At 36.8% G+C, this 13582-nt stretch overlaps 1 protein-coding gene across 10 annotated transcripts in view; it reads right to left on the bottom strand.

Annotated features, from left to right (window-relative positions):
* Positions 1 to 7751: 7751 nt before the first annotated feature.
* LOC149968627 (uncharacterized) overlaps positions 7752 to 13582 on the bottom strand; it is a 28192-nt gene continuing 22361 nt past the window's right edge. For 3 of the 10 annotated variants that reach the window (XM_090172917.1, XM_090172926.1, XM_090172935.1), the window contains exons 2-6: positions 8843 to 8904; positions 8668 to 8779; positions 8353 to 8597; positions 8159 to 8306; positions 7752 to 8092 (exon numbers count right to left, since the gene is read on the bottom strand). In XM_090172917.1, coding sequence (XP_090029043.1) covers positions 8221 to 8306; positions 8353 to 8597; positions 8668 to 8779; positions 8843 to 8858 — 459 coding nt within the window. In that variant the 5' untranslated portion in view covers positions 8859 to 8904 and the 3' untranslated portion in view covers positions 7752 to 8092; positions 8159 to 8220. The other 7 variants (XM_090172942.1, XM_090172908.1, XM_090172966.1 and 4 more) reach the window with 7 other exon arrangements.

Genomic DNA, 13582 nt, shown 5'->3' on the forward strand with positions numbered 1-13582 from the left:
TCTCGCTACGAGCCTCTCTTGTAGCCATTGTATTCCATCCCATTTCTCCGTCCACAGCAGTATTAGCTGCAAATGGGCCTGCATTCAGTGCTGTTTTGCCCACCAATCTTTGAGATCGCTCTAGTATATTTCTAGTCTTTGCCTAGTAGCATACTACTTCATTGCCATATGTTATGGCTGGAACCGCTACACTCTTCCAGAGTGTGCGGCCTACGGATTATTTATTGTAGGAATGTTCTGAGAGATTACGGACCACCCAACGCCTCTTATTGATTTTACTAGCCACTGTCTCCTCCATGGTTGTTAGGTAATGGTCATTGCTACTAATAGTAATCCAAAGGTATGTATAACGAGTCACCTGTGGCATACATTTTCCGTTGAGGACATAGGGCTGGGGGTCATTTTTATCAGCGTAAAGGCTCATTGTATTTGATTTCTCCATGCTGAAGACCAAATTTATATTCCTGGCAAAATCAGAGCATGCGTCAAGCAGTCGCTGTAGATCGGAGTGCTTGTTTGAGAACAGTACAATATCATCTGCATAAAACAGGCATGACACAACCAAATCAGATCGGTGGTCCACGGACCCCCGAAGCGTAGCACCGCAGCCAGCGTCCATAAGCACGTGATCCAAATCATCGAAATACACTGAACAGCGTGGCGGACAGCGGACACCCTTGCCGTAGACCAACGCGGCTCTCAATTTCTTCAATTTCCGTTCCATTTAGGTGGTAAGTATACCTGCACTCCGTGTACAGCGCCTCAATTTCCGATCTCAGTGTATCCGGAACTGCCTTGGAATTCTGACATTCGCACAATTTGTGACGGTCAACGCTGTCATAAGCTTTCCTTAGATCCAGAAATGCAATTTCCAGCTGGTAGACATTTTTTTAGTTAGTTCAATTAGCTGTGTGATGACGAATAACTGGTCTCCAATCTGTGTGTCCTGACGAAAGCCGCCCTGAGCGTCGCAGAGCAAACGATTGTTATCCAAAAAAGCAGTGAGGCGACCCTTTAACAGCATAGCATACACTTTGTAGATTACCGAGGGCACAGCAATGGGGCGATATGAGTCTAGGTTCATTGAATTTTTACCTTTACCTTTATAAATAAGCGATACCCGTGCAGTGAGCCAAGACTGGGGTATGGTTTTACCTCTCTTAATGGTATTTAAGAGGAAGCATAGTGTCGATCTTGCACCGGGTCCTAGGGCCTTTAGACACTCCGCATATACGCCATCCATTCCCGCCGCCTTCCCTGTCTTCAAATAGAACAGAACCATATTTAATTCCTGGATGGAGAAATCATCCTCGGGAGTTGATACGTAGTTGGTGTTACTTGGGGATTCTGTAGTCAGATTACAACTCTTTAGGGTATTATCAGGCATTGGTACTGATCCTGACAGTAACTCAACCTCTAGCTCTGCAATGATTCGTATAGAGATAGTTTTTTTGTCCCACAATAGTGATCCATTCCTATCCCTAATCCCCTTGAAAGTCTTTTACACTGCCCGCCCCTGTTTTTTCAAAGATTTCATGTATATCCAGAACTTTCACCCTTTGTCTTTGGCAGCTCTCTCAATTTCATTTTCCATTTTGAAGTTGACTTTTTTCATTTCCCTTGCTATCACAGCTTTTGCATTTTCCTTAGTGGCTTTATAGGATGTCCAGTGACCTAGAATAACCTCACTTCTATCCTTTTTGGCTAGGGACTGTCGATGTGTTTTCGCTGACATCCTTCGTTTCTTTATGGCTTCCCCCACTGTCATATTCCACCATTTTTTGGGTGTAATCTTGTTTCGGGTGAGCTTGTGTGGTTGTCGCTGTTTGAGATTAGAAGTCATTTCCGGGCTTCTCTAAACAGTCCCATGCTTTCTTCATTGTCCAATTCCCAAAACGTCTTAGTTCGAGTCCCTTCAGTAGGTGTCGCCTGCCCCACTTCCTTGTACGTATGAAAATCTGCCTCTAGTAGTATGCTGTTATGATCACTAGTCACGCTTTTTGAGCCAGCTTCATCAATCTCTATTTTAGTAACAAAATCCTCCAAGGCCTCATTATATAAAATATAGTCCACTGTAGTTTGAACTCTCGAATTTTGCCAAGTATATCTTCACTTACAGGTAGGAGATAGATTACCAATTGTCAACCCAAACTCTTGACGACCAATTAAATTCTCCGTCCAATACTCTGATATGTGACCATTGAAGTCACCCACTATGCATACATTGTGTCCATTATTTACTGCTTCAACAACATCCCTACTAAGGCAATCAAAAATATGCGTATTCAACGTCTTAGCTGCTACCGACTCTCCTGTAGCGCCAACTTCGATTACGTGTGAAATCGAAGTTGGCCGTACCCAGGTAGCGCCCAGGTTCTTTTTTTTAGGACTACACCACTGATTGTAGTTCCATTAAATATTTGATCTACCAAAGCTTTAAGTATTTCATATTAGTTATAAATTCAAGGCTATTTATTCTGGTTTAAAATCACCTGGTAAATCAATGAATCCCTTTATTGGCGTTATAGGAACTGTTATGACAGTTGGGTTTACTTCCAACTCCAATGAATTCTCTTAAAAATTGAAAAGTTACAATGAAACAGAAGTCTTCGTAAATATTTTTGCATCTTTACAATTACCTGCTAAATTATTAGATGGCAAGCCCGAAGCTGATAATACTTTCTCCCGTGTGTTGTTCTCCTGGTCAGAAATTACATTTTCAGGCAGTTGAATTTTTTTTGGCATTATTCATGAAACACCAACTTTCAAAATGGTTCGAACAAATAGTAAATGACTTATTTAGAGAAACGGGTGTTTTGTCTTTTAAGTCATTACGACCTGTATTTGAAACCCAAAGATTGGACCTAATAAACAATATATAAAGTTAAAACTTTAACAATACCCTTTTGTCAAATTTAAAGTTTACCTTTCTTTATCTTTAGGAAACCTAAAAAATGATAATATCTTGTTTTTCTTTCTTTCATTTTGACAGTTTATAAAGCACAAAAAGAACTACTTCTCCCTTCTATATGTTTCTCACGATCCATATTAATCCATATTTAATTAGAAAGACACTAAACAAATATCTCTAAGACTAAACAAAACCAATTTCGCACGTGGTTTTTACGACTCAGAAGGCGCGGACAGGCTGGTGCGGCGTTTGATATTTTTTGTGAGTAGTTATCGCCACCACTACTTGACGGCGCTGCGGTCACACAGAAAAACCCATCAACTTATTCTCCCATATAACAAGCCAGTCTATGTAGCGATAGCTTATATAGTCTTTGATAAATTATGTATCGGACTCAGTTCCTGGTTAGGCTTAACTTATGGAATAACGACATAAATGGATTTCTTTTAATATGGACTTTTATTAATTGTAACAAAAATAAAATTTTAAGAACAATTCACAATATACATAGTTTGAACCTAAGGGAGGGGCCTATGGTCTCCTTGGAAACCAGGAGGGGAGTGAAAATTTCAAACCATTTCGCGCGTAGCTACCAAATAGGTAGCCATTTTGTTGGTAATCTCATCAAAGCGACAAAAGGTACGAAAATTAGATTTATACTTTAAAATTTTTAAATTAATATCGTTAAGAGCCTTAAGAAAACCCAGATAGGATTTTAAACCCAGGTTATTTAAATAAAATAGCAAATAACGACAGGAATATCTAAGAAATGAAGTTAGCAAAGTTTATCAAATTAGGCCTTTTTGGTGATCTCTATAACGGCTGCTTTTGATTTGGGCGAAATTTTAGGAAAATCGTGCCGATTTTTGTAGGAGGGATCTACAGTTCTTTTAAATTCGCCACTCCCGCGCAAATAAATTAAACGAGACTGTACTCGTCCGCCGTTACATCGAAATTTATATTATTCGGGATAACCGTGCTGATGAATTGTGGAGATGAGTGAAAAACAACACAGTCCAAGGTTCAATGAAATAAGAGTTTTTATTTGGTCTTTAGACCTTAACTACAATAAAGGTTATCATCAATTTAAACTTTAATACCCGACTTGGATAATTACTTAATTACTAATATACCTTTGACTTACAAGTCCAATTATCTAGAAATTGTACGAAATTAATTGAAATAAGTCTTACATTTGTCTTCACGTTTCGTCTTGATTACTTCGTCCGCGCACCAACACAACACTGGTATTACAGTTTATAAATCACACTTGAAACACATCAGCGACTCTACCAGAGAGTGTAAAGTCGCTTCGCTACAGAGAGGCGCCTCTTCCTATCCCCGTAATGTTAAAATTTCGTGGTACGTTTTTTCCCCATGAGAGCGTTGAAGAAGCAGACGACAGTGTTTGCAATTCCCGGACACACGATGGCACTGTAAAATTGCTTATCAAAGAAAAATAAATTTTGCTCTCAGTAGGTTAAAGTTGAATTCAGCTCAGTCAGCTGTGATGTTGAATTATTTTAACTATTTAAGTAAAACAGTTGATTTCGTAAGAAATATAAAAAGTAAGTACAAGAAAAATCCCTCCCTATTTCATTTCAATATTAACAACTATACTTTTTTAATATATCAAAAGAAATTCGTGGAATCTAAAGTGGAATATTTTATGGGCTGGCCAAGTCTTAATTAAATATACCAAAACCATGGTAGAACATTGGTGTTTTGAATAGCAGCGGTGAATTAAATATTCTGAAATATAATTAAGAACTTTCAATGGCTTTGCAAATTTCTAAATCTCGTCAGTGAATTGTCCTTTACCTTGCAAAACCCAATGGTTATCATAATTGGACAAATCTTCATCATGGTCTGTTTAAAATAAAGTCATCCAAATTGTAAATTCAATATGAATCTGATGGTTTTAAGAGGCTATTGACTGATGCAGCTCTGTATGCTGCCTGGTATTGTTGAGTATTTGGATGATCTCAATTGTCTCCTTATTGGCGAATGGAACCAAAGTAGTTTTCTAAAAATCTTGACCAATTCTTCCAGTTACTAAGAACTTAAAACCAAAATTATCCTTTATATCATTCCATAGGAGTAGCAAAGACTGAATTGATAGTTTCCACCTTTCAATACAAGGTAAGGTTTTATACCTACAGTTCTGAAGCTACCATATATTAAACCTTTCCAATTTTTCTTTCAGCATTGGTATGTGGATGTATTGATCAGTCATTGCTCTCTTACAGTGTGTTTCATTGTTTAATGTCCTGCTATTGCAGCAATCAAAAAGGCCGTTCATGTGTAAGAGGAACTCTGCTGTGTATGTGCTTTCAATTGTTAACTCTCCTAATCCCAGTTAACAGGCCATTTGAATTAGAAACACTTTGACTGCAAATTTGGGCAGCTAAACTGACTTTCATGTTAGAAAATGCTGGTAACTTGATATGTTTACGTTTCAGCTTATGTGTGCTTTGAAACTTACCAATTTCTTAGTCTATTTTGAAAAAATGTTCTAGGACTGCCCAAGAAACTAGATTGCCTTCCACTATTATGGGATACCGTTTGAAATTGTTCCTCACACTTTTCAAGAGATGTGGAGGATCAATTTCAATGAATGGCTTTTCCACTGATATCCCCATACTTTTGAACAAATTTTGATTGCCTGTTCCTTGGTCACAGACTACAGCTTTGACAATAAGGCCAATACGTTTTAGGTGAGTTACGCAATCATGAAGCAATATCTTCAAAGTCTGTTCGGGACAAGTATCTTTTGTGAGGAAGTAACCAATTGGTGGTTTGAATTTCAGTTTTATGTCATTCACCATGAATACTAGGGCCTGATTTGCGTACTATTTTGACCTTCCATATGGACCGAAGTCTACGAAACCTTCAATGTTATCGTTTTCATTATTGTCAAAATGTTTAGTTGAATGGCTATAATTATGTTCAGTACAAATATATTTAAATGGAATAGAATTGAATAGATAGTTCTGGGTTTAAATTCATAGGAATTGACTTTATCCACTGTAAAAAAAATTTCATTTAAAGCTAGTGTTCATCATTGTGAATATTTTATAGAAATTATCATTTTCTTCGTTGAATTGATTTTTGAGGGCATAATTTGGCATTTTAGTGCTGCGTTTATCTTACACCAGATTGTAGTTGTAACATGATCTTCAGGTGCATTTTCATTTGCTACTATTTGAATTAATTATAAATGAACATTAGGCAGTAAGAGACCATGGCGGGATATGTTTTTGCCTTCAGTTTACCTAGGGAAAACCGTGGTTTCATTGGAATTTCCCAAAAAAAATAGTAGGTCTAGCTAATGGTGTAAGCCTGTTTTGGGTTTTGATATTCATAAAACAATCGTCAGTGAAATGAAGACCGCAAAATACGTGGTTAAAGTGTAAGTAATCTGTAGTTTTATTTTGGAGCTTTTCACTGTTAACATTTTGCAGGTGGCTGCAAAATGTTAAGTTTTAAGAAATGTTAATGTATTAGAATAGGCTTAGTAAATTAAAACGCGTATTCACCGGTCTTTATCCCTTGGAAACTTGAAAAAAAAAAGACTGACGCGTATTTACCTTTTTATTCGATTTACAATTTTTAGCCGAAAAAGACATTTCAAAATAAATTAAACTCGCAAAAATACCAAAAACACTCTTCCTTTTTTGCGTCTTCTCAAACTCTAATCTAGCGCGTGCCGGAGATACTACTAGCGCCATCAAACGCCCGGGAATTGTGGACATTCTCGGCGAATAAAATCGTACCACGGATTTTTTAAAGAGAGGCGCCTCTCTGTAGCGAAGCGACTTTACACTCTCTGACTCTACTGTACTTGTAGCCCCGGGCTCTCTCTTACTGGTCCCGCTCGGCAGTCAGCCAGCCTCTCGAGACTTTTCAAACTTAATTCTCTTCTTTAATATGACCGGGACGGTTTTATATACTGCCCCCGTGTTGACTTAAAAAATATAATTTAAAGAGAAGAAGGGGGGGAGGGGTTGATAAAACAAAGGTGGTCTTTCCTGACCTTGAATAGAACACCCGGCTTGAACTATAGATGGCGCCAGGTTTGCGGTCTATAGTTCAAGCCCGGGGTTTTCAACTAGAATTAGGGCGACTTTCTTGTGTCGCATAATCTGAACCAAAATTTACGAAAATTGAACAATTGTTTGACCGAAATTGGTTGAAATCGTTATATCTCTTTTTACCTTCGGTATTGAATAAAATGAGAAATTTCGGTCTCCCTTTCTAATGGAACTTATCGAACAATTTTAACTAGGCAGTTAACCATTTTTAACGTGCAACTTAAATCTTAATCATTTAAAAATTATTAAAATCCACAACCAGACGGTTGAAACTGTTAACCCTTGCGTTTTACTGAGAAATCTACACCAGCAAAATGGCGACATCATACCGTTCATTCTTGAGTAAATTACATATTTATTCTTGGTGCATGTAACTATACTTAGAACTGCGTCATTGATGACGTAGGGATGCAAACTATGTGGATCTCGAACCGACTGTAGGCGGATAACATCTTGGTTGTTAGTTTCACTGGAACTTAGACAATCCCTAACGCGTTCGGAACAACGCTCTCCTCTCTCCTCCGCGTGGCACCAACCTCTTTTAAATAGCCCCCATGCTGTCATACTACCGCTAGTAGATGTACTTTGCACGGGACGTGGCGGCCTCTATCGGAGGCTAGATGACTTGGGCCTAAGGTGGTGCCTTGGCTATAAGCCTAGCTGATTATTATTATTATTATTTTTTAATGACGCCACAGTTTGCGCGACTAGTAATTAGTTTTTAAAAATTTAGCCCCAGGTTCATATTATTATAATTAAAAAAATAGTTTTAATAAAATTGTTATGAGGTTAAACAGAGTACCTGCGTAACATGGGCAATACTACAGGAGAAAAAAAAATGTAAATACTCCAAAACAGAGAGCAAGTGCTTTTATGGATCCCTTTAAGGACACGGACTCTGGGGTCCTCATGCCCATGCCCTAATTAGGAAGATGTCCAAGTGAAAAATAAAATTATTTATATTTTCAAAGCCACCAGCCACTTCATGCACCTCTTGGCTCGGGATTCTTTTTCATTCGTCTTTTAAGGTTGATGACTCTTCCATATCCTCTGAAGCTTCAGCTAAATTTCATCCTAGCGTTCCTTACTATGAGCAATGGTATAATAAGACCTTACTAGTACGTGAGAAAATTAAATACATGAAGTAACATACATTAGAGAAACTTGTCTTCACAGTGAAAAACTTTTTTTAACACGAGTGTCTTGCAGTGGATGTTATTCATTGCAACTGTTGTATAGCCTTTTCTGGTGTACTTTGGAAGAATCAACGGCTAAACCATATGTCAAATGAGAGACAGGTCCTACATAAAAAATAAATTTATATGATTTAGGAGCATAACTACGTACTAGCTTTTGGTGGCTTTTCATATGTTTTTAAATTTTGAGCAAAGATATTCAAGTCAGTTTGGATTCGGAAGCATTTGAAATCTGTCTGTGTTCCAATATCTCTGAAGTATAGAACTTCTGTTTGAGTTTGTTTGTCTTCAAAAGATAAGAAGTCTTCTCTTTTTAGGCACCCAGCAGATCCAGTCTCAGACGTTGCTTGTATTATGGATGTTCGCTTTATTGGAACTGCAGTTTGTGCATCATTGCTTATTTAAAATTGTTTTGATACATAAAAGCTTATAATATTAAAGTTAGAGTAAAATCAAATACACTTACAGTTTTCTTAGAAGAAGTAACACAAAAGCATCCACTGACATTCCCCTCTTGTTTCTTTCCCGTTGGAAAGAGAAAAACGATTCGTCTCCTAATTTTAGTCTATGTTTTCCTCCTAAAATTAAAAATATCTATATTACATTGCGAAATTTTGAAATTTATTAAGTAATGACCTTACCGGAGCTATTTGCCATATTTCCAACTTGCAAAATGATATTATAAGAATTTAAAAGCCTAGAACTGTATTAGAAAAGGTACAAGCAAACTACCTTGAAAAGTCTTTTAGAAAGACAGACTAGACAATTTGCAATATATTTTAAACTAAAAAATCCAAAACAAAATGATTTATCAATTTGAAAATTTACTAATCCTGGCAAAAATGCATCAGTGTAAGGGGTACCTGGTAGTTCACGCCGCAAGGTGTATGAATGATAGAACTGAAATTGTGTACTACAGCGACATATTATGAAAGATTACTACTACACAGGAGCCACCACTTGCTTTAAGGTTAATTTCAACAATTTAAGCCTGCGGTCTTCTTAGAACCGATGAGTCCCTGTAAATTATAATTCATTAAAAAAAAACATTTTGTGCGTGTCAACTTTAAGTAAATTTAACTTAAATATCGCAGAAACCAACGTAAAATGTTTTATTGCATAGTAGTGTCCATATACAATTTCTGTATCATCGCGTACCCTACTTTATCTTAAAAAGTATCTTCATCAGCTTCCGGAATTATGGCACATTGACACGGTTCAGCCATGGGCCATGGTTCAGCATAGGCTTAGCGAATTTCTCTACTAAACTTTGCTGTTCACGTATACCACACTTATAATGGTTTTGCCCATTCATTTAATAAATCTGTTCAATCTCAATATATTTGGTTAGTTTCATGTTAAAATTAACATTAATTTTGTTCTTCGGAATCCTTCAATTCAAGACTGAATTTGGTTTCTTACTTTTATTACGGGACCGCCGTTATTTCATCGAAATAATATTTGCCGTTGATATTATTGAAGAAGGTAGGACTAATGACGATGGGAAGGAAATTGCTGGACATACATACTTACATAAATAGTCTTATATGTATCTAGCAACATTATATAAGTAATTTTCCGAACAAATACCGTTTAAAAACTAAAAGATTTTATGCCTAATAATGTTACCTAAGAAGTTATTAACGCATTTGTTTAGTAGAATAATAATAATCTTTAATTCGATGGTTTTAAAAACGATTCAATTTATGAAACATACCACTGCATTTTAAGTAACATCGACAAAAATTGACAATTGTATAAGGACGGTTCTATAAATGACGAAATATTTTGCTCGAAAAGTTAATTTAAGAAAAACTGTAATCGCTAGAATATGGAATTTTTCAAGCCAGGGGACACGGTTTTCTGAAAATATTTCACAATTTTAAAAATATTAGTTGGTGCTAGATCTAATTTGCCAAAAATGTCTAATTGCGCAAGCCAAAATACACTTTCAATTATTTTTAATTCTTTATTTTGATAATTTCATTCCATGTAAAATAAAGCCGATTTTTAAATCCTAGATCCGAATTTTCCAGTTCAACTCATCACTTCTTCAAAGCGCAGGTCGGGATTTCATTAACATAAAAAATTATGGCTCGACGATTCTTAATAACTCAGTAAATATTTAAAACGTGTTTAATATCAAAGCCAAATCGATATACATTTCACCTTAAGTCTTTAATATTAAGGCATAAGTGTGACAATTTCTATACAGAGACAGTTACGCTAGAGAGATTTGTTGCAGTGCTGCTTGAAGCTAGAGAGGGCCATTTGTGTGGGGTAACATTTCCATAAACATTTGTATCTTGTAACATAATGTATTGACGATGGTAGTGTTTAGGTAATAGAGAGTTTCAGCAAACCCATTTCAAGGCGTTTACGCGAACGTCTACCTATCTCCTGAACGTTGCAGACGTTCGCGTAAACTCGTAGAAATGGGTTTGCAACACCTTAATTACACTTTGTTTACTAACTACTACTAAATTAGTCTTAAATTATACAAAATTATGAATTAGCAATATCTAGGCCTATATGTTTTAAATTATCAGTAGAATTCGGGTGAATTATTTGCGGAAACCTTAGATCAGTATTGGCAGGCGCACTAGCCATAGAAATCGGATAACAAACTAGAACGCTTAATCGAATGGCTGGCAGCCCACCGATTAGATTCTTGGCTAAAAGCCTAAAACTAGTGCTCGGATTTCGATTAATTTTTATCCATGAATAAAATAAGCCCGGCGTTATTTAAATAATATTTGTTTAAATAACCAATAGTTGAATAAAAATGATAAAAAGTTTGAATAATCGCGAGTGAATAAGCCTATTATTTAAATAAAACAAACAATTATTTAAATAAATGCCACTTTTTTTCCAAATAAATGCTTGGTTGCGTAAAAAACATAATTAAATAAGTCAAAATGATATCTTTTTTACCAACGTTTGTTAAATAAATCGGAAAATTTGTGAATAATGAATAAACAATTCCGACCCCTACCTAAAACACCATCTACGCTGCGCGCACGAACCTTATTTTATCTAGTGATCAGGTCTTCTTTGTGAATAACCAAATATATTCTTGCTGGCTCTGAGGTCTACATCATGTCTACATTTAGCGTTGAAAATTTGCCTAGATCATTAACACCGCACTTTTCAAACTAAAGTTTTCAAACCGTTAGGCTTAATAGGAGCCTGTTAAATCTTCGCAAAGATTTCGTAATTTTTGTATTTAGTTTGTATATTTCATTGAGAATTCATTTTTAATTTTAATACGTATTTCAATTTTTCCAAGTGTATTTTCCCACATTTTTATTCTTCGCTTCTCGTAGAATAGTTGTAAAGCCCCAATATTGTCCCAAGGAACCATGATTGTCCCCAGTTTCTTTCCGTGGTGAAATCGTGGAAAGTTTTTATCCGTGCGTCAGCGGACCAAAAGTTTCCACTCCCAGGGTACAAAACCCGAGGACCGGCCCGAAGCTGGAGTTAGACCTCACCTTGTTCTTTCCGAGAGATAAGTGAAACCCTTTTCGAGACCTTCTGCGTTTTTTAAACCAAGTTTTATCAATTCTATTTTTTTAAACCCCTCTCTATATTTTCAATTAAATTCAGTTTTTTCAATTCTTAACAAGTCGTTATTATTTAATGTCGATTAAGTTATTCGCGTTACGCGTTAAGTTATCATTCAGCGATTCCGTGATTCCGCGACCACCGGGCTTATTTTTTAGTCGGTAGGTCCACCTTCCGTGACCCCCAAACGCTCTCCCAAGCTATTCGTGCACAGAGCCATTTAACTTTTTTTTGGTAGAGTGGTATCGCAAATGTTATCACAGATACAAAAAATAACATAGATTACCGTAATTAATGGCTAAGTTCTGATTGACTTGTGTCTACCTAACAAAATTTCTAAAAATAGATTGGCGACAGTGGCGGATACATATGGGGGGCACGGGGGAAACGATTAAAAATCATACCATGAGCCAGAAAACACTAAAAATGAGCTACGTGGTTTTTAGGATTGGTTAAACGAACTATATCACAACCTGTTTTTTTTAATTAAGACTTGTAGTTCACTTTTTTTAAATAGATGGCGGCACATTAGAAAAGTATCATCAAAGGTTTCGTTCGTATTTGGGTGGCAATGATTCCACGCAGCTTAGTGAAGATACTTACGATCGTTAGTGCAGGGGCGTAGGAACTTTCTAGAAGTTGGAGGGGGAAAAGATAAACGAAAAGAGATCTGCAGAATGGGGTTTAATTTTTAATGAGAAGTAGCTTCTCCGAAAGCCTGTGTACTTTTTACTAATATTTAAATTGATGGTTCTATAAGCTTAATAAGCTTTTAAAATGAGAATTTGAGCCTTTTGAAGATTTCAACTCACCTAAAAGTTGGAGGGGGCAATAACATTAGTTGCCCCTCCCAGCAAAATTCTAGGGAGGGGCGTTGCCCCCCTGCCCCCCCCCCCTGGTTCCTACTCCCCTGACTTAGTGTCGCGTGGCACGAAGGGCTTGCCACCACCCTCCTACGCATTGTAACCCGGCCACCGGTATAAAGGCAATAAAAGTCACTAGATGACTTGGGCCTAAGGTGGTGCCTTGGATATTAGCCTAGCTGATTATTATTATTATTATTAATATTTATAAACAATATAAAGGAGTTGCCTCCTAAAACTACAATCAATTAATGCATAGGCCTAAAGGCGGGTTTATAAAGGAGCGAGAAAATCCAAAGAAGCTTGTGCATAAGTTCATGGCATGAAGCAGAATGCTGATCGACGCTATCGGAAAAAGCTTTCGGAATCTGCCTCTGCGCAGTAAATAATAATAATAATAATAATAATAATAATAATAATCAGCTAGGCTAATACCCAAGGCACCACCTTAGGCCCTAGTCATCTAGCGACATATTATGCCTTTTAACAGGTGGCCGGGTCACAAAGCGTAGGAGGGTGGTAGCAAGCCCTACATGCCACAGCTCCCTACACTAACTATTACCGTTAACCTCTACTGTTTACAAAAGCGCTTGTCTTGCTGAACCCGTTGCTCAACTTGACGTGATCACGTGGTTTGTTTTGTATAAATGGCGGCTACGAAAGAAAGTCGAAATATTGTCGGGCTGAATGCAATTTTTTTATTATGGCTTCAAAAACGAAATTTGCTAATTTAAAAAAATTAATTAATTAATTAAAAAAGGCAAGAAATCCACTAAGGTCATAGAGAGGGTAACCTTATTATTGGTTAAATACGACACCGTGATTTCAATCGAGAGCCGAGACCCCAGAAAAACACGCGAGAATATCAACTCCCTTAATTTTAGCATACTGGCCCGAGTAACTTCTGTTGATGCATTTTTTCCAGAAAGGAATGAAAATTGAAGTACCCTTCCT

Source organism: Leiobunum rupestre, chromosome 1 (assembly GCF_980474605.1).
Source record: "Leiobunum rupestre chromosome 1, qqLeiRupe1.1.hap1, whole genome shotgun sequence".
Lineage (NCBI taxonomy): Eukaryota > Metazoa > Arthropoda > Arachnida > Opiliones > Sclerosomatidae > Leiobunum > Leiobunum rupestre.